The sequence below is a fragment of the Thermobia domestica genome, chromosome 1 (assembly GCF_964235325.1).
Source record: "Thermobia domestica chromosome 1, izTheDome1.hap1.1, whole genome shotgun sequence".
Taxonomy (NCBI): Eukaryota; Metazoa; Arthropoda; class Insecta; order Zygentoma; family Lepismatidae; genus Thermobia; species Thermobia domestica.
In genome coordinates, this window is record NC_137454.1 from 252,658,815 (window position 1) to 252,686,751 (window position 27,937).

At 33.5% G+C, this 27,937-nt stretch overlaps 1 protein-coding gene across 1 annotated transcript in view; it reads right to left on the reverse strand.

The window, feature by feature from the left end:
• Positions 1–27,937, reverse strand: part of LOC145695152 (UPAR/Ly6 domain-containing protein crok-like) — a 124,929-nt gene that overhangs the window by 12,771 nt on the left and 84,221 nt on the right. The window contains exon 2 of the mRNA XM_081772096.1: positions 1,539–1,697. Within this exon, the coding sequence (XP_081628222.1) occupies positions 1,539–1,697 (159 nt within the window). The remainder of the gene's footprint in view (positions 1–1,538; positions 1,698–27,937) is intronic.

Genomic DNA, 27,937 nt, shown 5'->3' on the forward strand with positions numbered 1-27,937 from the left:
AAAAATTTTACCTTTCGCTATCTAAAAGAGAAGCGAGGAAAACTTTAGTTAGGATACAGGTTGCTTTGATACGAACTAAAAGTACTAACATATTTGCTTTCAATTTTTTTTTTTTTTTTCAGAATCTGAAAAGAAAATTATCATGATATCAGAAAAGATACAAAAGAGCTTAAACATAATTTGAGATGAAAATAATGAGAACTATAAAATCGCGGTGTCTGAGATGATTCAAGCTGTGTCGATTATCGAAGTATGAACAAAGAAACTAGAAAAGGTGACTATTTTTTTAATATTTACGTGGTGTTATTAACGAAGATATGAAATGTGCTAAACGATAAACATAAAGCAATGTAAGAAATTGTAAAATATATTTAAGATGATTGTGGTAATAATGATAAGAAACAAGTTATGTGAGTCACTAAATGAAATGTTACAAAAATGACTCAGATGTAAAATCTTGCATTATACAGGGCAGAAATGTAAACATTACGAAAAGATAACACACACACACACACACACACAAAAAAAAAAAAAAAAAATACGTAAGTTCTCGGCAATTTAAATGTTGAAGAAAATGGAAACAGCTGATTGAAACAATAAACGAATAACGGGCATTAGAAATAATGATGAAATAATTAAAATGATGATAGGATTGTTGGAGAAAAAAGTTAGGAAGACAAATATATATTTGATGGATAGTATTAATAGTATAACAAGACGAAGTTCTCTAAGGATCACAGCATATCGAAACTTCTAAACACGCAGCAGGTAATCTACTGGTACTATTACAACATCATGTTGTTTAACGACAATAAATTATTCTTATTCTTATAACAATATTTTATTAATTGTTCTGATAGAGGTATAAACCGGATCCCGCTAGCTCTTAATTCAAGTAGCTTCCTACTTCTTTCACGATATTTATGTTAATTTAATTAGGGTCTAGAAGCACTATTTAATCTAATCGTCCCCTTCAATTTTTACGTACAGAGACATCCATGACGAACCAACTAGATTTCTAAATGTCGGAAACGTGGCAGTGCTTGAGAGAAAAAAAAAAAAAAAAACACCTAATGATTGTATACAAGAATTTGAACATAAGAAAGTTTTTCTCTCTTACTTTGAAGCAACAGAAGTTTATTTATTTATTTATTTATTACTGATGTGAGTTCCCTCAACAGTCACCCCTTGGAATGGTTCAAATATTGTCTATTGGCTTTTTGAAGGAAGAGGCTACAGAGAATAAGTACCATTAATAAGAGATCTCTTATGACATTTTGCATTATGACAAAGGTAAAATATAATACTTTTGTTCGTTTGGAATGTTCTCAGGGTGGGAGGATGACCAGTACTGTCCACATTAAATCAAAACACGGTTTCTACGGAATATACATAGTATCTTCCGTAGAAATTTTTTATAACTTCCTTACATATCATATACTATATCGTATATTTCCTTTAATATTGCACAGAAAAATCAGAAACAAATATTGGAGTGAGTAAGTGTTACTAGCTTGTCTTTCGCAGAGGTAACTCACCTTTCTGGATGATTTTCCGACAGACGGTAGTAGTTGCGTTAATATCATAGAGTTGCATCCATTTTTCACAGTCAACATTACCAATTGTGTAAGGATCAAAAGGATCTGCACATCTTGGATCATACTCGGAGTTGCACTGATAACATTTTAGTGAAGATCCTACAAAGAAAATGTAAAATACAGGAAACTTAGAGAAGGAAATATTTAAGCTCAAATTCAGATCTATTTCTATTTACTTACAAACAATAGACTCACTATGTACTTACATATAAAGAATTAAACATGACAACAGTACCATAAGACATATGACAGAAGTAAGTATATTCAGTAGATCATATCTACAACATTGCTATAAGTACAAACGATTAACAATATTTTCATATACTACGCAAATTAATAATCTTTTTCACACTATATACATTCTTTAATTGAGATATTCAGTTATCAAATAAAAACAATGGGAAAGCAGAAATTCTTTAATCAGTTTTCTAAATTTTCCCGTACTTTTTACTGCTTTAATTTTGGTGGGTAATTAATTATTAGGGCAACCATAAAGCATAAAAAGCAGTAAAAGCATAATGGAATTTTTCACCTATGGTTGGTACCATATCTGTGATTTTCACCACTTTACATATCCAAATTTGCTAATCTTATAAGCATAATAAAGCATAATTTACAGAAATAAAGCATAAAACATAATGCCTAATGCTTTTTATTCCAGAACCTGTATATATGTACATCAAAGAATAATATGTTAATATATTTTGTGCCAAAGAAAAAGATTATCAACAAAGGCTGTTATCAATGCTGCAAACAATGGAAATCAACTACCAATTGCCTTTACGCTTAACAATGGAAAGTTCAAATTCCTCCTCTCATCGCACTTTCCGCTCAGAAGAAATTTTTTGTTTTCTTACTTTGTGTTAAAAGGCAGGCAAGACTGGTTGTGTTTATTCCAAGATGCCAAAATAAAAAAATTATGCAATCTCAGAGAGTAAGAGAATTCTCAACTGACCATTTCAAAGTACAAGGCAGTAATCTACTTTGTACTCTTTGTTCTGAATTCATTAAATATGAGAAGTCTACTGTGCAGCTACATGTTTCTTCTTGAAAATATCGCTTAAGGAAAACCACACAAAATGATGTATTTATTGATGTAATTTTAGTGGAAAATTAATAGTTTCATATACCTTTTTAATGAATTATAATTGAAGGAACAGAATATTAAGACATTATTTAGGAAAAAGCATAATAAAGCATAATGTAAGGAAAATTAAAGCATAATATACAGATGTATTAAGCGTAAAGTTGGTTGCCCTATTAATTATATATTCTAATTGTCACATATCTTGGACCTTGGTAATATAAGGAAGTACTGTGAGAAAGCATTTGGCGGCCTTTCTTGTTTCTGGTGTTACATGAGTATTTATTTTCGTTTAACTCTGAAATACAATTGAAGTTTTCTTTGGCAAAAATTAAAATGTGAAATATATAAATACATGGTAATGGTAGAATATTGAGTTTTTTTTTTTTTTTTTAATACTCCTTTACACGATTCCGTAACACAAATATATCTTTACTAGTTGTACTGTTCCTCCAGAATATTATTCCATATCTAATATATGGCTCGAATAGATTTGAGTAGACTATTCGTGCAGTGTTTTCATTTGCTACAGATTTAATTATGTTTATAGCAAAGTACTTCGAAGCTTATTGGCTAGTAATTGAACATTAGTGTCCCATTGTAGATTTTCATTTATTGACAAAATCTAAAAATTTTACGTTATATAGATAATTAGCAATACTATGTCCAATTTTAATTTCCTATCTCTTTACAGGCTTTCTTCTTACGTGGGGGGCGCGGTGGCTCAGTGGTAGAGCGTTCACCTCTGGTGCTTGGGGTCCCGGGTTCGATCCCAGCCCCCGCCAAGTGAACTTTGTGGTGGACAAACACCGTGCTCGTGGGTTTTCTCGGGGTACTCCCGTTTCCTCCCACTTTCTTCATTCCACCATTTCACTCATCTCTCATTATCACCGTCTCCTTTAGCCTAACCGGCATAACCGTGGGACGTAAAACTCAAAGATTTCATTTTTTTTTCTTACGTGATGAAAGTTTACTGCTACCGTTTTGTCTATATTTGCTTTGAGTTTATTGTGTTGAAGTGTTAAATTATTTGTTGAGTCTTTAATTTTAATGATAATTTCCTCTTCATTAGTGGCGGTAATAGTCAAGCTTGTATCGTTAGCGAAAAGAGTTGTTTTTATTGATGGTAGCGCTAGAGGTAAATCATTAATAAATATTTAAAAAAGAACTGGTCCTAATGTCGACCTTTGTAGTATTCCAGAAGACCTTTGACATATATGTTCTTTCTATTCCATTTGAACTTGTAAGTCGTATCTCAACTGCTTGTGAGCAATTTTAAAAACAAGATTTAAACCAATTATTTACATGCCCTCTAATACCATCATTTTCCATTTTTGTAGAAGTTCCTTATGTAAAACTAAATTTTTGTTAGATCAAGGAATATTCCATGCAGTCTTTTCATCCAATGTTTCGCATATATATTTTAAATAACTAAAAATAACTACATCGACCGTTTTTCATTTCCGAAAACCATTTTGTGAATCAGATATAATGTTATACTTTTGAAGATATGTGTAAACTGACTATTCACTGCTAATTCTATGATTTTTCAGAAAACTAAGAGTTGTGAAGCAGGTCCATAATTACCAATGTCTTCTCTCGATTTTTTTTTTTTTTTTTTGGAAACTTTTGCTTTCTTTAGGCCATCTGAATATACACTATAAGAAGGAAGAATTTATCAGAAAGTGTGGTGATTCTGTAATAAATTTAGAATTCACAATAGCTTATGGAACTTCACCTATAGCTGAAGACCATTTGGTTTTCGGAAGAAGACGGAAGAACTGAAACAACGTAAACAATCAGTAATAAAAAAATACGAATAAGATAATAACGTTATTCATGCATTGTTGAAAGAATGATACTAGGGCATATGTTTCATAATCTTATTCTGTCTATAAATATGTTAAGCTTGAGTGTGCAATTAACTGCTTTTTTGTAACCGACTGTGCATAATACTCGTAGCTTTGACCGAAAATTTCCTTTACTCAAAAACTTGGATTACAAACTATGGTTGTTCATTTTGTCTTGTTTCCTGGTTATGTACCACTATATTTCATTCACAAACGTTTATTGTAGTAACTTTCGATTCCTTAAATATTTTCAGAAATTTTTATTGTATAATTTACAAAGGTGCTGAACCAAGAATTTTCTCCGAAATTATTGAATTGTGATGAGGTTTTGAGAAGTAATTTGATGTGGTATACAAAGAAATCTTTGTGTTGTCAGGAGTAAGATAAAACTTTTCATGTTTACTATAGAGATATTTAGGAATTTCGGTAAAATCAATCGCCGGTATTAAGAACCGATGTGGTGAAATTCAACTAAAAGCCGCTCGACCGGCCATAAGCTGTACCTTCTAGCTAGGTAACTTTAATGGCCATGGGCTATAGAATTAGAGATATCGAGTAGGATGATAGGCGATAAATATAGGAACTCTAATACATGTTTTAAATACATAATGTTACATTTTGTAACAGGAAAATTACATTTAATTAAGAAAGACTAAGAAGAAAAGGCAAGGGAATTAAATACATCGTTAAACTTACAAAATTTGGATAAACATTGGGATATATAGATAGATATCTTTAACAGTTTATGTGAATTTCAACATTTAAAAGTATTTACAACAATACTACAATTGTTTTGAAATGTTATTTTTAGATTATCAAGTACTAAATATTCTTTTCGTTTAACTAATTCAAAAGGTTCCAAGTATATATGGTCGTCATTGAATTATCAAATTGTTTGCTAATCTTGACAAAGAGTGTAATTTGTGTCATCACTTCTGTACGTTTAACGAAAACAACAAAAAATTTCATTACCAGTATACCTCGAATCGTTCAAAGCTGTATATACATACAAAACAAAATATTTACAAGGTCAGAAACATGACGTTGAAAATTTGAAGAGGTTTTAAGGAATGAATAATGTTCTTTGTATTAAATTGAAAGATTATATAAATTCACTATCTCATTTGATTTTTAAAATTCTTTCTTTCTTTCTTTCTTTCTTTCTTTCTTGATTATTATGTATGTCACTATACTTTACTGAAAGAGTAACCAATAATATATCTTATTCATTTTTATAATCTGAGGATTTTCTTTCGATTTTACTGTGTACAATTTCTACTTTAATATAAGTGAAATAATAATCATGATAGAAAAATTGATAAAATTGAATTGAAAAGCATTCGCATATATTACCTGGGTATTGGTATAGTGTGACGTACTGCAGTGTATATTATTATTATAGAATGACATTACACACGAAATCAACCTTTCGTTCTGTTCGCCTCGCTGCTGACGCTTCCATTAAACCAGAATCATTCATTCTTTCCGTTGTGAAAATAACAAAGTACCTCGAACATTACGGCAGTTATTTATTTGTTTATTTTCTCACCCTGTATAGAATACATCTATACGATCAATAAACTAAGTGCCAATAACGGAACTTTGCTTTCATATTCTTACATAATTATTGTCAATTTAAATAAAGAAAAATGTAGTTTGCATTGTATTTACTGTGAGTAGGTTAACGCAATGCTTCCTAACCTCTTTTTGACTGACACACTTTACTGAACGTTCACAACATACAAAACACAACGACACACTAGTTTTAGGTTAGAATTGGGAATTATTGCTGCCATTGCAGGCGTACAGTTTGTCTCAAAAATGAGTTTAGCTTATTATTATTATTAAAGGTTATTTGAGTCCAGAGTTATAGGCCCTCTGAGTAGCATACAATTTATTTTTCAATTCTAAAATATTGCGACATATTCCATGAGGTTGCGTCTGCCATACATTGGTTGGGAGAAACTCGGGTAAATGAATCATGTCAAATTTCTTCGAATTGTCTTATCAGTCAATATTTCGTTGCAATGCTTAAATATCAGGATTTTTTAATATACGGATCCACATTTTATTGATTTTTTTTTTGAAAAGTGGATCATTATCTTCAGAATTTTGTATAGCAGACAAATTATGTAAATACAGATGACAACTAAACCTTTTGATTCATATTGATATCATTTACCAACAATAAAAAAGAAAGAAAAATTCAGTTAAACTTAAAAGTTGATTGAATTCGTGACATTTTCTTTGAAAGAAACATCTTTATTTATAACTAGTTGAGCATTGTACATTTGAAATGAATTATTTAGCTTCCACTCATACACTTTCTTTCGAATAATGACAAATATTTTTAAAACACGATTTATTCTTGTTAAAGTCTGAAGCGCTTCATATTATTCTCTGTATAACCAGGCTATTAGACCTTGAACATAGTAGTGAGGAATGAAACTTTGAAGCGAAAAATTGACTAGATGACCTTTTAGAAAACCTTCTAGAAAAGGTCATCCTATTTTCTCAGTATAACGGGGGAAACACACACACATACAGAGAGAACGAAAGTTGATTCGGTAGATAGGGAAACCTCTTGTTTTCCTACCATTTCTGTGAAAATTGGTTGGTGTTAGCGCGGATAACAGTGCAGAAGGGGAGGAAAAGCAATCCGCACACAGTGATAGAATGACGTCATCACTTGGTCGATAGCGCGGTACGGCGACTAAAGGGACTGCGTACTGAACTAATAATGTGTTCATGTATGCTTGTGTGTGTGTGTGTGTATGTGTATGTGTGTCTGTGTGTGTGTGTACATAAAGATGAATTACAATTGATGTGTGAATGAGAGTATTTAATAAACCAATTTATTTGTTCTATTTAGATTATAAATCTTACTTTTAAAAGGTGTATAAAAATTGCTTTTTGACAATTTAGTTTTTCATTACAAGAGGGTAAGCTGCACCAAAATACAGATTACTAGAAATGTTAGAGCAACTAAATATATATATAAACATTTGCAAAAAGTTTTTTAGCTTTAATTTTGGATGAATTTGTCACATCACAAAACGGAAAGTATTTCAAAAGATTAATGAAATTGAAAAGTCTTGAAGATACTTAGGTCACAAAAATATGTTCGGTTTATAAACCCTCTAACATGCATATATTGCCCAGGGGGAAAAAATGTTTAAACAAAGGAAAATAATAATAACTTTTTTTCTCCATTGCTACAGCTCTGTCAAAATCAATTTTCTTAAAGATAAAGACAAGTGGCACTTTCACCACTTCTGAGTTTAAATTATTCAAATGTAAGTAAATAATATATAGCTAGTGTTTTATAGCTTCTGCTGGCCCCTGATGCATTTTACAAGATCAACAAAACCATCTAAATGTAAAACATCTAAGAGCTTTCCGCGTTCTGAGCATTCGATCCTTATATATGTATAGCAGCTATATTCGGAAGGAAAATACTGCAACGCTCGTTGGCACGAAGAGAGAAATCAAGTTATAAAACCCATATTGAAACTAAAGATCCCTTAAAATCGGTTGATACTCATTTACTTATACTTATCTATCGCTGGCTAAAAGTAAGGAGCAATTTTCTAAAGTTTGTCAAATTTTGGGCGTGAGAAAGTGAAATCACTTTAAAGGAGGGACAATCTCGAATGGTTGAAGCAATGTCTTTCACTATCAAGTCAGATAAAGGAGTTTTAAAAGATCGTCATGTACTATTGAATTAGGACTATTAGGACTATTGACTAAGGATCGTCATGCATTAAGAAAAAGTAGCTTTTATTTAATTTAAAACATTGTTTCACAATAAATACTTGAAGAACATGCTGTATTAGCTTGCAAAATCCATAAACTGTTATGCTGTATCTGTGCAGTATGTAATAAAGAGATGTAAAAAACCAAATTGATAAAATTGAAATATAGGCTTACACCCTCAGAATCATTAGGTGTAAATCCAGGTTTTTTTTAAAATTCAATTTTATTTTGTCTTTATAATCACATATTGCACCAATTCGTGCGTGTGAATAAGATTTATCAAATGAAAGAATATATAGCTGTAACATACACACATACATTGTATTTTTAGAATACTAAGCGTAGTCTAGGACATAAAAAGTAAACCACAAAAATAAACATTTTCTATATTATCAATAATTATACTCATTTTCATATTTACAAATTCATTCACAGAATGGAAGCAATGTTCTAAGAAGTTTTCCGTCAACATCTTGAATGTTCTTATTTGTTCTGCCATTCGAATATATTGAAGGGGTTTATTGATAACCAATAATTATATTTTTATTAATAGTTCTTGAATAATAAGAATCATCAAACGGTACAAAATAATGGTTAAATAATTCATTCAATCATTGTCTTACAGGTAATATATAGAGTATAATAACACGCATCATAGTAGTATAAAGATACTTGGAGAAAGCACATTAAATGCATGTACTAGTAACGAAAGTTGTAAACAGAGCATTGATAAGAACTTAAATATAGCATTTAACTGTTTTTTTCTCTCCCCCTATTCTTCTCATCACACCTTCTACTACCTGCTTTAGAATACAACTTCTTCAATGTTCGAACAATTTTTTCCTCATTTTAATTATATATAGAAGAAAAGTTATTTACTCCAAATAGGAAAGTATCCCAATACTTTTCCCTGCGGAACTTCGGATTTTATGTATAGATATATTGATGGTTTACTTAACATTGTTTACCATTAAGTTTACCAATAAAAGTTAAGTATTCAATTTTCCATTTTGTCTTCTATTAAGATAAGATTCGGCTAATTAATGTGATTTCTGTAATTCCACATCTTTAATTTTGGATGGAGTATAATGTAGTTAGCTGGCTTTAGTTAATCATACACAAATCTTATTATATGTTCCTTTTGTTCAAGTGTCTAATATATGATCCAAAAGTTCAAAAGTCAATTAGTACTACAAAAGGCTTTTAATAAGTTTTGCACAAATGGTTGTAATATTTTCATTAGTTGCAATATGATGACGAAATTTTAGGTGGACATACTTCAAAATAGTAATAATTATTGTTTCCTATTGTTCACAGGTAAACCACAATGTACATTGAAGTAGACATCAAGACTCGACAACGGCAATGGAATTCCTGTTAAAAACCGACAATGAATCAGCCCCATTAATTCATAGGAAATTGCTTCCGGTTTATGGGGATCACACATTGGACCGAGTCAGTATCCAACGTTGATTGCAGCGGTTTAAAATAACCTAGACTTTCCACATCAGGCTAAAAAATTATGGCCTCTTTTTTCTGGGATCAGTGCGGTGTCATTTTCATAGACTTCTTGAGACATGGGTTCACAATTAAAAAGGAGCGTTATTGTTTGTCACTGGATAAGGCACAACGTGCTCTCCAGACCAAGAGATGGGAGCTGCAATGTAAGGTCATCATACTCCATCATAGCAATACCAAGCCTCACACAGTCATAATGACCCAGCAGAAAGTCATTAAAATAGGACGGGAAATCGTTCCTCAGCTTCCCTATAGTCCGGACTTGGCTCCTGCGGATTTCTTCCTGTTTAGTCGTCCGAAGGTTCACATGCGAGAAAAATCATTCGAAGTGACAAGGCCCTCACTTCTTATGTGAAACAATGGTGCAAAAATCAGCCACCTGAATTTTACCGAAGTGCATTCAAGACATGGAAAGAACGCATCATAACAGATGGAAGCTACATTGAGTGACATGATCTTCTAGTCAAAGGATCAAAGTATGTTCACCATCACCTAAAATTTAATCACCATATTCAACTAATAACAATATTATAACCATCTGTCCAAAACTTATCGAACGCTCCTTGTACTTCTAGCTCTAAACCCATGTTGAGAGATGTTGTATGCATCAAAGAAATTTACGTAGAAAAGTGTCAACCTTTCTAAAATGATATATTAAAACATCAACAAAAATGTAGAAAGTAAATATGGGTCGATAACTCTGTATATTTTTAAAAATACTTTTATTTTGAAACAAGCAAAAGCGTATGTTCTCCGCACAAACTGAACAGTATGCAACCTGCAACATAGTAGAGTAGTTTGGACTGTCTAACTTAAGGGACCGTGATATATTCTATACTTTTTGAACCTCCAGAACGTGTAACCCTTTAACACCCTCGAGTCGAGAATCAAAAGAAAAAACGGCTTCGCACGCGATAAGATCTTCTGAAGATCTATCTGTGTACAAAATTTGATGATTAGTTGACTCCTTTCTATGCACAAATCTGATGACAGACTTGCTATACACAACACGTTCTTTTATATGATGCTAGCTGTAAGCACCCTTCGTTCCCGGTCTTAATTCAGAACATGGGTAAAAAGAGAAGAAGATAAATATCCTTAAAGAACTCTCCACAGTTAGGTTAATGCCTAGGTATTTATCCACTTTATCTTCTACTGTTATATAAGCCCACTGCCTAGGTATTATTCCACTTTATCTTCTACTGTTATGTAAGCCCACACAACCACGATGTAATGCTCTTTGCATACAGACAAGGCATTCTAGAAATGGCGAAAATGGGCGTACATTTTCACCTCCCAAGTCTGACCCTCCTAAAAAGAGCTTCGTAGGTGATAAGATCTGGTGAATATATGTTTATGTACAAAATTTGATGCTTTGTGTCATTACTTTCCATGCGAAAAGCTGATAACAGAAAGACACACACATTTAATTATTATTAAATACTAGTTGTAAGCATTCATCATTGCCGGATCTTATTTCAGAACCTAGATGAAAAGAGAGGAAGAAGAATGTCTTTAGAGAAGTTTCTCCACGTCCATTTCATATTTATACATACTCTCCTTTTATGTAAGCCCGAGTCAATAGAAATAATAAAAAGTAACAATTTATCCTGTTCTGTTATGGAAGACCACATATCCAAACTGTCACGTAGGTTGCATACAGATCGTTCTGGAACATACTCAATCCTTTAATTTTCCACACCCACACACAAAAAGTGCATAGCTTTTAACTTCCTGATCCCTTGAGCCAAAAATCGAAAAAATAGCTTTATACGCGATTCGATCAGTAAAAATATATCTGTATACAAAATTTGGTGGCTCTACATGACTCCTTTTATGCAAAACAACTTATGACAGACAGACAGACAGACAGACACACACTCAGTATGCTCTTAATATTAGACAAGCTGAGGTGAACTGAACTCAGAAGCTCCTGATGCGCAAAACTGTAGAACACAGATTCTTTTGTCGACCCGAACCTGTCCCTGGCTGAGATCGACCACCAAATATAACAAGCTTTATCAACCAGACGATGAGCTATTTGATCACTAAATTTCGTTTAGATTCGGCCAGTAGTTACCGAGAAATAAAGTACCACATACAGGTCGATACGAGCCAGTCCGCAACCGAGGTCGGCCACCAAATACAGCGATTTTTCTTACTTAGACAATAGGCTACTTGCCAACCAAACTTAGTTTAGCTCCGGCCAATAATTAACTAGAAATAAAGTACTACGTATAAGTTAATCCGATTCGAGCTAAGCCGACCCAAGTCTAACCCTGACTGAGCTCACTGACAAAAACATTGTAACCTTATTTGTTAGATGATCGGCTACTTGTTCACCAAATTTCGTTCAGATCCAGTCAATAGTTACTGAGAAATAAAATATCTTATACAGGATAAACAAAACTTGTCCCTGCCCGAGCCTGGCCACTAAATATAGCGATCGTTATCCTATAGACAATGACTATTCCCTCTACTATGGGCTACTTGTCCACCAAATTTAGTTCAGATCCGGTCAGTAGTTACCGAGTTCTAGAAAATGGTTCTAATGATCTTGTTTATATTCAATAAACCAGTATTTAAAACAATCTATAATATGGAATTTCATTTCTTTGGAGAAGTCCAATAGTAGTATTCCTTTGGTGGGAGTTTATCAGGAAGATTTTATCGAAAATGGCCCGGCGAATTTTGTTCATATTTCGCAAATAAATATATCCTTAACAACTCTACAATATGGCATTTCTCTTGGAAAAAAGTCCACAAGCGGTATTTTAGTCTAGGGAGAGATTTTCAGACATTTGTTTTCAAAACCACTTAGGCGATATTTTAAGTCTTGTATTGAGTAAATATGTTTAATATATTATTTGATATTATTTGTCTGTATTGAGAATAGTTTATCATTTCTAGCCAGAGAGGTAGCAGTTATTATTATCTTTTTGTTTCATTGTAATTGTTTATTTTTAAAGCATATTTACAATATACATATTTAGGCCTATGAAGTAAATTACTTACAGCTTGTTGATTAGAAATGACGCATTAAAATGTATGCACATGAAATAAACTGTTATTGGATACAATATACTGTTTCCCGATTATCAAGGGGAAAATGTATGAATCTGCGAGTAATTACTTATAGGCCTATAAAATAAGCAAGTATTTACTCCATGTCAAGCGTAATATAATTTAGTAAGTAAGCAATATGAATTCAGTATATAAACTACAGACAATTATTACTGTTTCTCTTTAGAACTGCAACATTAAACTTTTACCGCCAACCCATATGGAGCATATTATCATTAATAGACGAAACCATACTTAGATCTGAGCATTGTTATTTGTGTAACTGTAGGTTAGTTGATGGGCAAACTGAAGCAAGTTAAGTGTAAACAATTAGAACTTTTAATTAAGCTAAACTGTACAATGAGCCGAAGAGTTGGAAGCACGTATTTATCCCAGCGCCTAGGGACTAAACATCTTTAACAACAAATTGTTCATTTTGAACCTCTTATAAATAAATAAATAAAATACGAGAAGGATCAAAAAGTAATGCCTCCCTTATATTTTTTTTTCTATTACAGCTACTGACTTATCTATGCATGACGTTATAGAGGTAGCCTTCCTCCACTAATGTAGTCTTTTCTTTTTCAGATTGAGTTACTAGAACCATGGATCTGAAGCTAAAAGAAAGAGTCGCCATCGATTTTTTTTTTTTTTTTTTTTTTTGGCGAAAGAAGGTTGTCCACCTAAGGAGATCTATATGCGCTTGAAGAATGTTTATGTGGATGCGGTAATGGACATTAGGAATGTACGGCGTTGGGTGAAGAAGTTTAGCAACAGAAAAACAGAAATCGCTGATAAACCAAGAAGCGGCCGGCCGACAACGTCGATCACAGATGCAAATCGAGGACGTGCTGAGGAATTGATTCGAGGAGACAGGCACATTACAGTCCAGAGTGTTGCTGATGCTTTGAACATCTCGTATGGCTCTGCCCAAGGAATAATTGCTGACATGGGATATCACAAAGTGTATGCTAAGTGGGTACTTAAGCAATTGACTGTTGATAATAGGAGGAGGCGAGTGGACATTTGTCAAGAGCTCCTGGATGCAGTTGAAAATCAAGACTTCATAAAAAATGTGGTCACTGGAGATGATACGTGGGTATACCTGTATGACCCTGAGAGCAAAGTGCAATCCAAGGAATGGCGCCACAGTGATTCTCCCCGTCCCAAGACATTCAAGTCTTCCAGATCAACCCAGAAGATTATGGCAACAGTTTTTTGGGATACACAGCAACCTTCTGAATTTTTCCAAAAAGGTTTTGACGCCTGGGTTCAAAGATGGCGTAAATGTGTTCAAATTCATGGAGACTATGTTGAGGGGTAGAATTCTGTGGAGGACAGTTCAGGCTATGCTCTGCAATAGCTTGTCTTGTTCTATGTTCATTAATACATTTTTTGTGACACAGGAGGCATTACTTTTTGATCCTCCTCGTAATTTATTAAATGGATGTGTTAAGCATGACGTATATATCGTGTTGTTTATTTCCAATGTATTTCGATCAAACGTACCATATACGAAAGCTGTAATGAATATCACGTATTAAAAGAGAGAATTGTATTTTAATTTTGCGTATCTGAAAGAGGAAACCTGCAAGAAGAAATTCATCAAGTTAGTTACATAATGGATTGCATCTCCATAAAAATCTATGTCGATCTATGGTTTGAAACATACAACTTTTCCAAGAGTGGAAATGACAGAAATTACTTCCAATATTTCATTTGACAGCACAATTGTGTCTTACGCAAAATAGAAGAAAAAATTAATTTAGAAAACAATATAAGGAGACTGTTTCGGAGAATATTTTGAGAATTTACTGTTCAACAGGCTGGAAGAGATTTTTGTGAATAATGATAATAAAAAAGAACTGGGTGGAAACCTTATAAACGCCTGATACATTTTATCTCAGTTGAACATTGACGTCACGTGGAGCGAGGAAGCCATCACATATGATGACGCACTCTACTGATGACGTCACAGTATATTGATCAGCACACGTGCTTCTCCCAGGCCTTGTAAATTGAGAGGGTTATTTACTGAAGAAGCTCAAATTCCCGTTCTCCATGTTGACGGGAGAGAAGAGGTTGCGCAGGAGACAAGGAGAAAAGGCCACGCAACTTGGAAGAGTTAAAGGCATACAACGCCAGCAAGGAAAAGAGTGTTTGATAAATGAAACTGTACAAATATTTTCTTTTAAAGTTAATTTGTAAACAGGAGTATAATAACATTCACAAACTTGAATGTCATCGCGGTAATTTAATTACACATTGCTTCCATTCCCCTATCTTTCTCACTCTACTTGCTTTAACTTCACATATTTTCTACCGATGTTTGTAATCGATCTTAGAGGAATATTTATATACGTGTACTAGTGTTTTCTTACATTCCTATACATTACCCGAGACTGTTAGGTAATCCACACTTCCAAAGTATAAGCAAACCATTTCAGGATTTTACTGTAATTCTATTTACAATTTTTCCTGACTTTTTTTTTTTTTAACAAGAAATACAACTCTGAAAGCATTAATTGAAAAAAATAATTATTAGTCTATCTTCCGAGTTTTTGGCCCACTGTACATTATAGATTAAAATTCTACTCGATTAAACTTTTTAATTGTTTACATTTAGTAAATTTATTATTATTACTATTATTATTATTATTATTATTATTATTATTATTATTATTATTATTATTATTATTATTATTATTATTATTATTATTATTATTATTATTATTAAATGTTGTTCTTGAGACATCCGGAAAGAAATTCACCCCCAAGAGTAAACTCCCTCGTGGATTTTTCAGGACAAGTTAGTTGTGCCATATCGTTAAGTTGCTAACGAAATATTTATTTTTGAAGTATGAAAATATAGCCTCTGTCGTTTTTGAGAAAATCGTAAAATATCTCCCAAGAGCAGTGATCGCCAAACCGTCCATCGCGGGAACATTTTCGGTAGATTGCGTTAACGCTTCGCTTGGCAAGCCTTGATTCATCACTGATTTCTCCATAAACAAATGTAAGATCTTTTTTTTTTTTTTTATGGTAGTTCTTTTGGTTTGTAGCTCACAGTAGGATTTAAAAACGGTACGGTAGCTCAGAAGCTTCGTAAGTTTGGCGATCACTGCCCAAGAGTAAACTAGTCTGTGTGAATTTTTTCAGGGCAAGTGACATTTTAATGAGATTATTAATATTGTCAAATTATTAATGACACATTTATTTACGAAATATGAACAAAATCGCTGAGCTGGTTTTTAAGGAAAACGTCCGAAAATAAACTCACCATCGAAAGGAAACTACCCTTTGTGGATTTATTTTAGGACAAATGAGTTCGATACATTATCAGGTTGTTAACGAATTATTTATTTATGGAATATGAAGACAATTCTCTGGGTCATTTTTGAGAAAATCGTCTAAAAAAAAGTTACCCCAACGGTACTTGTTTTTTCCTTTCTTTTTTCTTTTTCTTTCTTTTTTTTTAGGACAAATGAATTTTGTCACATTGTCAGGTTAGTAACGAAATATTTATTTATGAAATATAACAAAATTGCCTGAATTGTTTTTGAGAAAATCATCCAGAAAAACTTACATTATGAGTAAACTATCCTTTCTTGAATTTTCCTCAAGAAAAGAGTCATACTACGCTATGGAGTTGGTAACGAAATATTGATGTATGAAATATAAACAAAATATTGCAGCTGTTTCTGAGGTAATAGCAATTATTTTTATTATCATCCTACAGTAAACTACCCTTTATTTTGGAGGTAGAAATAATTTTTTAAAAATCCTGCAGAATCTTATAGAAACCTTAAGTTTAAAATTTGGTGTGAATATGTTGAACGGTTCGGCCTCTAGGTAGGTAAACACATTTACATCGGGAAGAACAGACATCCAAAAATAACTTTTTTTCGGCTTGTAGGGTCATGTTAAGTGTAAATCCGTTGAAATCTCGAAATCGATTTTTTTCGCGATCACATTTCCTTCTCTTCTATCGTCGTTCGAAAGTAAAAATTGAGAATCGTTTGTCTTCACCAACCTGTCGAGGCTGTAAAAAGTATTTTTCCGGCTATGAAGTTAGCTCCTTAAAATAATGACATGTCTATTAGTGTTTTTATTATATTGTCAGTTTTTCATATTTTATTACTGTACGTAGGCTACAGTTATAAAAACAAGAAAAAAACTTGAAATTGATCTACCTATGCACAAAGTATCGAATCTTGGCCTTGTTTTTCGATTGTTTCCATCAATTATCCACCAGTATCATGGTTATTCTGCGCATGTTCTTACTTTTTGAACTTCAATCAAGCAAAGAACTTCTGATACCTGTTTATTTAAAAATCAAACTCTTTATAGAGATTTTGAGTGTGATTTTTCCTGAAAAAATAACACTGAGCTCATCATTTAAAATTGATTTTGTTATCACATTTGTTAGCGGACGACAAATTTTATTTGAATGCTATATCTTCTATAACTACACACAGATTACCTCTGGACCAATAGTTTTCAACTGCCGGTCTGCGAAATAAATTTTGCTTAGTGTTACTAGGAGTGTAGTGCTGTCTATTTTATCGCTCATCAACATGTCTCCGTCTTACGTCAGTCCGCGAGTGTCGATTGAAAATCACTGCACTAGACATCGATTTCCAACCTATAATACATGTACCTTTTCGGACTGTTCATAGATACGCGAGAAAAATCAGTACTTGTAGCAGTGGCGTAGCACAGTTTTGCGGGCCCCCCCTGCAAAGTATAGAGAAGGGGCCCTAGTTGTAAAGCCGTTAGAAGTAAGGTTGAAGTTCTACTTCTTTAAATCTTTATTCATCGCAAGACTTCATTGCCCCCTATACCTCGGCCCCCCCGCAATGCGGGGGTTGCGGGGGTAGCTACTACGCCACTGATTTGTAGGAAAACAACACTTTAATGTTCTTCTACAGTGTAAAGACTGTATAAGTGTTTGAATTAGACTACACCGCCAAGTTTTAATAGACAATGGAGGAATTTCGACATAAACACACACATAAACATGTCCCAAAAGTTTCTGTGCAGTTGGGATTATCGTACAGATCGGCAATGTGGTTAGTATAAGATTAACGCTGTGTGTAGAGTAGCAGCGATACAAACCCCAATACTGTAAGAATTGTTTAACATAATTTTCTCAGTCAACACAATAGCGCTAGAGGAGGAATATAATTCGCATATACCCTAATGATGGTTTTGACAACACCAGAAAGAGTGTCTTTGTCAAGTGCTTGTGAAATTATGGTGCTAATTACACAGAGTAGATGAAAGACATATTTAGAACAACCTTCCTCGAGTGTTCAGTGTCATATTGCATTGCCATACGCTTCTTACCAAATTCCTGGAAACAGTAAGTGTGTTAGATGCGAAGCATAGTGGAGGTCATCAACAGCAAAAGGAAGTGATGAGAAAATTATACAGAATCTCTCCATATCTGTTAGATGTTTGTATCAACCGACCAGTACGCTAAAATCTACATAACATGCAATCCGCATGCCAAAGGATCCTCCTGATGCAACTGCGTATTTATTCACACAAACTGTGCAAAGAATTGAGAGAAAGAATCGCGTGGTGGTTTCATAACTTGCTTATAACAGAAGGTTTTGGATATTCTGGGTGTGACGTTTTTTATTGATAATATGTGTTTCCATCTCCGGTTACGTGAACAGCTAGAATATAACGCTATGGGTACATATAATCCATATGTACTATGTACTACATCAATAACCTCTACATGATTAAAGTATTGGAAGGATGATTTGTATCATAACCCATCGACAAATTGCAGAGCCGATTTTTTTAACATGATGTTATAAAAAAGGAACTCTACTGTTGCGACATATTGCAAGCATTCATTGGGCAATTCACTGAAGTTAAAGGAGCCTAGTTCAGCCCGACGGCACCACAGTGAAACAGTCCAAGCATCCATTGCATTGCTCGAGAAGGTTTGGGAAATTGCATTATCTCCCGTTTGAAAAGTGATTCCCAGAACATCTCTAAATATAGCATCAGCTGATAAACTGAATTATTCGAGTAGATGTTAACAAAACAAACATAAGAAACAATACAACACATGCGCATACATGAAAGAATTCGAAATATTAGGTGTCTCCTTTAAAATAATAATAACATACATTTACAAATAATAGTACATGTATCTTTCTGTAGTCATCTTATATGATTGGGCTATATAGCATTTTATGACATGTGTTGGTGGATAGGTATATACGTAGATATAGAGGATGCGTTCGGAAGTGATTGATTCTTACAACCCATTTTTGTGATGAATCTGTCATATTTTCAAAAATATGACTAATAAATTCATGTTTGAAGGTTATTCTGACACAGTAATGATTCCATTGCCAGTTATTGAGTGGATTTTGTTACAGCAAAGTTTGAAAGAGAGAGAGAGGGATAGATAAAAAAAGCAATAAATTCAAAGTATGCAAGTTATTTCATTGTTATGTGTAGCTATTTGAATGGCAACACGGTGGCTGCAGTGGCTCAGTGGTAGAGTGTTCAGCTCTAGTGCGTGAGTCCTTGGTTCGATCTCAGCTCGCGCCAAGTGAGCTTGTGGTAGACAAGTTCTCTCGTTTCCTCCCACTTTCTTCATTCCACCATTTCCTTCATTTCTCATCATTACCGTCTCCTTTAGCCTAGCCAGCATAATCGTGGAACGTAAAACTTAAAGATTTCGTTTCCTTTTTGAAGGGCAACAAGCAGTGATAATTTCCAGGAGTGGCCCGAGGGTAATTCCCCGATAGAAACGAAATTCTACCGAGGCATTTCTCTGATGGGTTAGTTACTAGTATTTTCGCAGTACTGCTTTCACCTTCTGTTTGTTCAAAGTTCCCCAGGAGGAAACCTTCTGAAATCATCATTAGCAATAAGTATACATTTATGTGAAACATGAAGTGTATTGAGACTCTTCGGTAGGCTCACTCCCATTTTTTTTATAAATTGTATCGAATATTAAAAATGAAGAAGGTAAGCCAGGTTGTACCTACAAAATGTTATTAAATAAACTAATAACCTTTTACAGACCTTTTTTATAGACCAGAACTTTTGGTGCGCGGTTTATGACGTCATAATTATTGGGCATCCAAATTTATACACTATACGAAAAGACTTGAAAATAATTATTAGTTGATATAATAGCGTTTTGAAGATACTATCTGCCTTAGTTTTTACATTTGTGATATTCTACATTGCCTTTAAGTAATTCACTATTTTTTTTAAAGTGAGGGTGATCTTAGTAAATAGCCTAAATATAAAATTTGACTTATGCATGAAATAAACGAGGGATGATCAGAAAGTAAAGTTACAAAATCTGCAGTGAAACGTGTATATATTATTTCATACAAGCAATACAGCCAACAGATAATACACACGTTAAGTTATTTTTCAAATGTGACAAACGCTTCCGAACGACATTCCTAATTAATTCTGCCATCAGATGCAGTAACGTAATCCAGTACCAAAAAAATGTTTATTTAAATTGTACGAGACTTTATAATATGTTACCATCACATTATAAAGAGGTAAATTTTAATACTCAAAACAAACTTCGTACTCTGTTACTTTCTAAAGCATATTATTCAGTTCAGGAATTTGTAAATGATAACGATGTATGAATATGATGTAATTATGTAACAAATTTAACATGTGATGTTTATTATAATTTTGTACTTCAAATGGTGTAATAAGCTGTAATTACAATTTGATTTATATGCATGACAACTGTAGAACTTATAGGAGATACTCTCCATATTGTAAGTCAAAACAGGCTAAATAAATATATAAAAAAATAAATAAAAATCCTCCTGTTGTCCCGAATGAGCTCCTCCATGCGAGCTGTGTTCAAATCTGTTGACACCGTGCGGCTGACATTATAGTCTCCATAAACCTCTACCAGCTGTCGGTGAATTTCAGTCGTGGTTACAGTTTCCCCAACAGAAATTGAATAACTCAACGGACTTCTTGACGAGACCAATTTTCCAAACAAGTCATTTGTATTTACATATAACTAGCGTACTTGGCGGGTGGCTGAAACTCTGTATAATTGCCAACTCCATGTATTAAAATCACCGGGACGCACACACCTTATTCTTCTATAACAGACGAAGCTCCAGAAATATCGGCCTTAATTTCTGATTCTCGCTCGTATATATGTTTTTATAACTTTATTAAATTGGATTTACAACTTTAGTTAATTATTACTTGAGTAAAATTATGGAAAGAAGAATTAAATATAACTAGTATTTATTAGATCTCGAAATATATATTATGTCCTCTATGACATAAATTACTTTTGGTTTCCCATCTTCATTTGGTTCAATTGAAATGTTATTTTGGCTTTTGTCTTCTGAGCTCAACTAGTATAAAATATTGATGGATAGGAATTGAACATTTAAAATTGTGTCACAACAGGTATCAAATAATATTTTATATTAGTTAAAATCTGAAGATGAGGACTGTAAATGGCCTTTGAAGCTTTAGCGTTTTCTGTGAAAATTACTTCAAATACTTGTATATATTCAGTGTAGATTTATGGGGGACTAGTCGACGAAAAAAAAAAAAATCAGGTTAACTTGGCAGGGGGACGGGAGACATGAAGAGAAAATTAGTAACTTGGGTCATCCATGCTACACATTTTAGATGTTGAGAATTTTGCAACATCGTTCATGTAGAAGCGACGTCGGCAGAGAATAACATTTTTTTTTTTAACATCCAAATCAATTTGTTAATTAGGAGCGACAGAACTACATATCTTAATAGACACCGCTTTATGGTTGCACAAGGACCAGTAAGGGGTCCTGCATATATCAAATAATACATTGCAGTATCATTAATTAAAAGCATTATGAATTACTCAATATATTTCCAATTGTGGTTGTTCTCCGTAATAAACTACCAATTCACTTATTTGTTTCATGTAGTGTACCAATCTTATAAAGCAATTGAAGCATTACTTCATCTAAATATCGAATGTTGTAAAATTAGAAATGTTATGTTGTTTTGTAAACTGGAAAACAAAAACTGTTGTGCCTCCTTGAAGAGATTATGGTCAACACCAGGAGCGGACCCAGGAATTTTTGTTGAGAGGAGTCCAAAATTTGGGGAGAAGTAAATTACTACAAGCCACTGCGTTTATATATTAGTCTGCCACTACGTTTATGTCTGAATGGGTATTATTCTATACCCGAAAAGACGATAAGTAATTGTAAAATACTTCCTCCTATATTTTCAGAAAAAGTGTACAAATGTATGTTGAGTTAGGAAGTTTTGAGAAGGTCCGGACCTGGTGCCCCCCTCCCCTCTTCCTGCCCTGATCAACACGTGTTCTCACAAAGATCTGTTTCTGCTATGAAATTCTTGGCATTTCAGGTAGATCGTTAACGGGCTTGTTTGTAGACTAGAGAGGTAGTTCCCAGAGTGGAAAGAATCTTCCAATTCATATATTACCTGTATTCTGTATATTAAGATGTTCTATATACGATATACACCAAATAGAATTTTAAATGTAAAAGCAATAAAAATAAACGTATGTAAGTAATATATAATTGTAAATAAATAGGTCGGCAAGTTTTAAGGTCATAGTGTAAGCGAGTGTAAAAACGCACATCTATTCCAATTCCAAAACTTCAACACTAATTTCATGTATGGAAAAAGGCATATCCTTTCTATTTTGATGTTTCTCTTACAAACATATAGGAATATCAAAACGTAACATCAAAGTATTTGAGTAGAGTTAAAATGAAGTAGTAGTAGTATTTTTTCATGACTGAACATGTATTAAATATATATTCTTTTACGCAATATTGTATTAGGATTTGATTCACGTATCATTGTATTCGCTTTTAGTACCTTACGATCATATAATAATGATATGAAAACTATGAGGTACGGAGAAAAACTCCCGAAGATTCCTGCCCATGAATCACTATTTTATCTGGCCATTTTCAACACCTAGGACCACCGTAAATTTCTATCTTGATGTCATTATTGTTGATTTATGCTTAATGTTATCGGCGAACGCATTTGCGAACGTAATAAAAGTTTCGCAACTGCATATAGCTCTGGAATCTTAAGCAGCCATCTTTAACTATCTTCACGGATGATTATAATGAGACAAGTAATCATTCATCCGCCTTTTAGAAAGTCTCAGAATCGATTTATCACCGATATTCTCTTTTAAATATAAAGCATAGACCTGTTATATTAAATAATATTTCTGTTTCAATTTTCCCATTTTTGTGTTTGCTAAAGCGTTTTCCTTTTTCGTTATGAATAAACATCGTCTCCGTGAAATGGTGGTACTATGTACTTGTGCATGTTGCGTAATCAACAACAACAATAATAATTGTTGATTACGCAACAATACAATAATAATAATAATAATAATAATAATAATAATAATAATAATAATAATAATAATAATAATAATAATAATAATAATAATAATAATAGCCCTCCCTAATGGTCTATTGGTTAGCGCGGGTTCAATTCCATCTTGACTAATTTAATCTCGCCTGACGCCTTATCAGTAGAGTCCGGATTTTTATGTAATATCAACCCCTTAAATATGTACATAAATATGTAACAAAAATCGCTTAAAAATGTAAGAAATATGTAATATTATATAAGAATATGTAATATTACATTTATGAAAACGTAATATTAACACGCGTATGAATATGCAATATTTAAACGAATTATGAAAATAAAAAAGGAAAATCTACTACACTTTATACTGCTTAATGCAAGTCATCCATTGAAGTGAAATGCTTGAACAGCTAAGACAGCCATACGTCACTGACGTGACTGATTGCAGGATAATAAAAATCAGACGCGAAGAAAGGAAGATGTGAATCGGCTAGAGAGAAACAGAAAAGCCCCGAGAAAAGCAATGCATACGGCAGATTTGTACGTCAGAAATCTCATGTGGTGTGGTGTGGTCCCGTATCAAATCTAGAACCTTTTACACTAAATGCGCATCCGTCACTACGGCCCAATCTTGAAATGAATTATACGCAATATACAAATTTAAATACTAAAAGCAACTTAAGACGAAATGTATTGTTTTATAATATTTATTTCATGCAGGGAAAAGCAGTCCTATATCTTTTAAACAATACCAGCTGAACTAAGATTCAAGAATATTTCCACTAATGAACATTTGTAATTTGAAATAAAGTACTTACAAAAGATGTGCCTGCAGTTCAACTGTGTGTTGTTGCACAATGGGTTAAAAGGTACATTTCCAAATTATCAAAAGTAAAATTTGGTCGGCGATCGGATAAAATATTCTTGTATGCAGGGAATGATCTCTCCACATCACATGAGGTAACAGGAGCGTATTTCAACAGGGAGATGTAGTTGGGGGAAATAACTTCAGGGGGGGTTCTTGTTTCACCACAGAGAATCTCACACACTGTCAATAGGCTGTCGTAACCCGGGTTTCTTTCCAGCACTGCATTTAGTTTCTTTCGAACTTTTTCTCCTACATCTCCACACATACCCTGCAGCAGTCTCTTTGTATCCTCTATGATTTCCATGGATTCCGGCAGAGGCCGCCCAACAGTCTCTAGCTTTTTAATGCTTGTAGGTAGCCAACCAAAATTGCTGTCTATGTACGCGATATCGCACGTACTTTTGAGTCATTAAACAGTTTCTGAGCAATGCCAACTGACACAGCAGACTCCGATGGAAATGAATGAACAACAGGCTTAAGTTTTTGAAAATGTTCATTGTAGAAATGTAGAATACTGCCTGTATCCAAGTGCCCTCGTGTTAGCACAGGCTCCGGAGGAAGTGGCACGTCTGGCAGTTGATCTCTGTAAACTTGAACACGTTGTGGCGCCTTAACGAACATTTTTTCATAGAAGAAACTAGTTGATTTACTTCGCAAAAGTTGTCTCTCACCTCTTCAGCAACACGCTGAAGAACATGGGCGATACAGGTGAAATGAATTAAGTAAGGGTAAAAACTGTAAGTGCTTTAGCCGCTTTTAACATGTACGCTGCACTGTCTGTGTAGAGAAGGACTTTTCTTTCTGAACTCCTCCCGGCCACAACACGTTAAGACCATCGTTTACGAAGCAAGCAGTCGTGGAATGATTTCGTGCGTTCCAGCAATTTACTCGCAATAAGATAGGATTTAGATGGAACATCTTCACTTAACTTTCCAATCACTAAATTTGCTACATAACGTCCCAAAACATCTGTTGTTTCGTCCACAGAAATCCAAATATATGAACTACCTATTTCTGTCCTAATGGCATCTATAGCTTCCCTGTAACAAACTTCGAGATAACACTTTCGAAGAGTGGATTCGTCAGGAATTCGACGCCCGCAGTACTTCTCCAGAAAAGCACGGTATTTTGGCACTTGAACTTAGTTCCAAGGAACGTTTGCTGCTATCATTGCTTGGCACAAGTCTTTGAAAAACTCACTCACTGAAATATCTTGATGTATTTGTGTCAAGAGTACTTGTTTTTTGCAGTTCGCAATTTTTTATTTCTTGCATGGAGTGCACTTCGTACATGTTGTTCTAACTCAGATTTCATTGAACATCCAAATTTTTTTTATCACGCACTTGGCACAACACCACTTTACCGTCCGTAGTAAACGCATAATCGATAATTACCCACGACTGCAATTTCGCGGATAAAATTGAGGCAACCGGAGCCATTTCTAACTTCGACGGTCAATACAGAACACGTGCGTTTTGCAACTGCAATACTAGAGTACTGTCCTCCTGTCATTCAGTTGAACAAGCGAAGTTCTTTGAAAGCTTAGGTTACCGGCTATGATATTGCCATTATCGCCAGCTTCTTGGAACGAACTCTTGCAGTAAATTCCTGGAAGCACACTAGCATACAGTTTTAACTTGAATAGCAGGATTTGCTTTCATCTTTTTTCCCATCTGATTTCCGATAACAATCAAAGAGACTTCATTTTAGGAATTTCCTGGCTAGTCGGCTGTCAGGCACATGATCTGTCTTCCTCCAGAGTTGAGAATAAAGGGCCCTGCTAATGTACCCCGGAGGGAGGATTTTTACTTGTTTCTTCTTATATTTATTTTGTTATCGGCGAAAATTCTGTGAAACATGGTTTGACAAATAAAAAAAAAGAGAGAGATTTCTCTTTCGGTAAAGAAACGAAAAGATAGGTATGACAAAATTGAATCTAGATGCAAGCCTTGCACAGTTGGAGAGTTTATTATTTTTATTTTAAATTAAAATTTCAGTAAACGCAAAATTTTAAGACAGTTTTATTTAAAAAAAATATGTAGAAACCATAGAAATATGTAATATTGGTCAAAATATGAAAATATGTAATATGAAACTTGAGTTGAAGCACCCTACAGGTGTGAATCACAAACATTTAAGGATTTGACGAACCTACATATGAAGAAAAAAATATGTAATTACATACAAATCCGGACATTACTTATCAACTAGTGATTTTTCGAAGATAAGAATTTCCACCATTTTAAGCGAAGTGGGAACTCCCATCTTGACTAACCCCATCTCGTCTAAAACAGTGACGAGGGAATTTCTGTACTAATGAAGGAAGTTTTGCACTACATTAACAATCATCAGCACTACGAAATTCTGAAATCATAAACACGTTTGAATAAATCTACACTCATTATTAATCTCTATTAAATAACATAATTTCAATATTGGTAGTTTCTGTCAGCTATACTGTCAATATGAAAGATAGTGCTACAAGTAGTACTATGATAATGTTACAAACATTTAGCACTTCATAGCTATTGGTTAATAATTTTCGATTCCGGTTAAAACATTGAGAACTTAACAAATATTCATTAAAAGTTTCACAGATTAATTTCATTTTTAAATCTTAACAATTATTGATTAATATACTTTAACTCTGTTTTCAACATTACAAATTTAACCGCGATTAGCAAATTTAATGTTTTCAAAACTGAAACATTTAATTACCGTGATTTCAGCTGAATTAATCAATGTAGAGTCTTACGCAACAATGTAAATTTAACGATCAATTAAATATGTTTTCAATATTTAAAACAAACAAGTTATGTGTGGTACGTGGTAGGTTGAGACTGTGAAACTAAGGAATAAGAAAATTACAGAACATTTAGTGTGCAGTCCTGTATTTAAGTAATTACCGTAATATAAGAAAAGCATTATTGAACTTTAGTTAACAAATGTCAATAATTAGTTCTTGTCATTAAGTTAAATTACATTCCCTAATTAATTACAATCGTGTACTAACGTTCCTATTTCTGAACGTGTTTCGCGAAATGAGTCATAATTTCTTCGATACGAATTACATGATCTTGTTTAAGCTGTTTGGTGCTGGGCTGATCAATAACTCCGAACCCTGTCATTAATCTTCTTTTCTCCATACAAATAACGTCCATGTTAATTTAGCTACCTATACGTGTGGTAGAGAGCAAAAGTGAGTTTTTCCCTGTTCTCTTGCTTTTTTCTTCTAAAGGCAATACTTTAAAGATAGCACACGCTCTGCTGAAAAATTACAATACATCAGCCTTGCCATCTACCAATAAATAGTCTAATCTCAGTTCATGCATCACTGCTAGAATGGAACGTCTTATGAATGACATTTTTAAATACATTTTTTAGTTATTTGTCTTTTACTGTCTTGTCAGAATTTTGTCAGTAAATTGCAAAGGATCAATTCTACAGCTAATCAGTGATTTTAAAAATGCATACGAATATGTCATTATAATAATATGACATAGTTAAATCTAATCTAACTTTACTTCATTGAAAGTTATCAATCTACCTTAATGTGAGTAATTCTGTAACTGCTTTCTGATGAATCGATTCTTTCAAGTGAATTGCTTAAAGTCCTAAACTATCCTCTTCGCTTTTCTTTTCTCCTTTCTGAATATTTTTGTTATTTATACTTCTAGAATATTACATGTATAGTAATGAAAGAAAGTAAACAAGCAGGGAAGTCACAATATATATATATTCTACTGCGTTACTCAGTAACACAGTTGATACGTATATATAAAGGATGAACCTGAAAGAT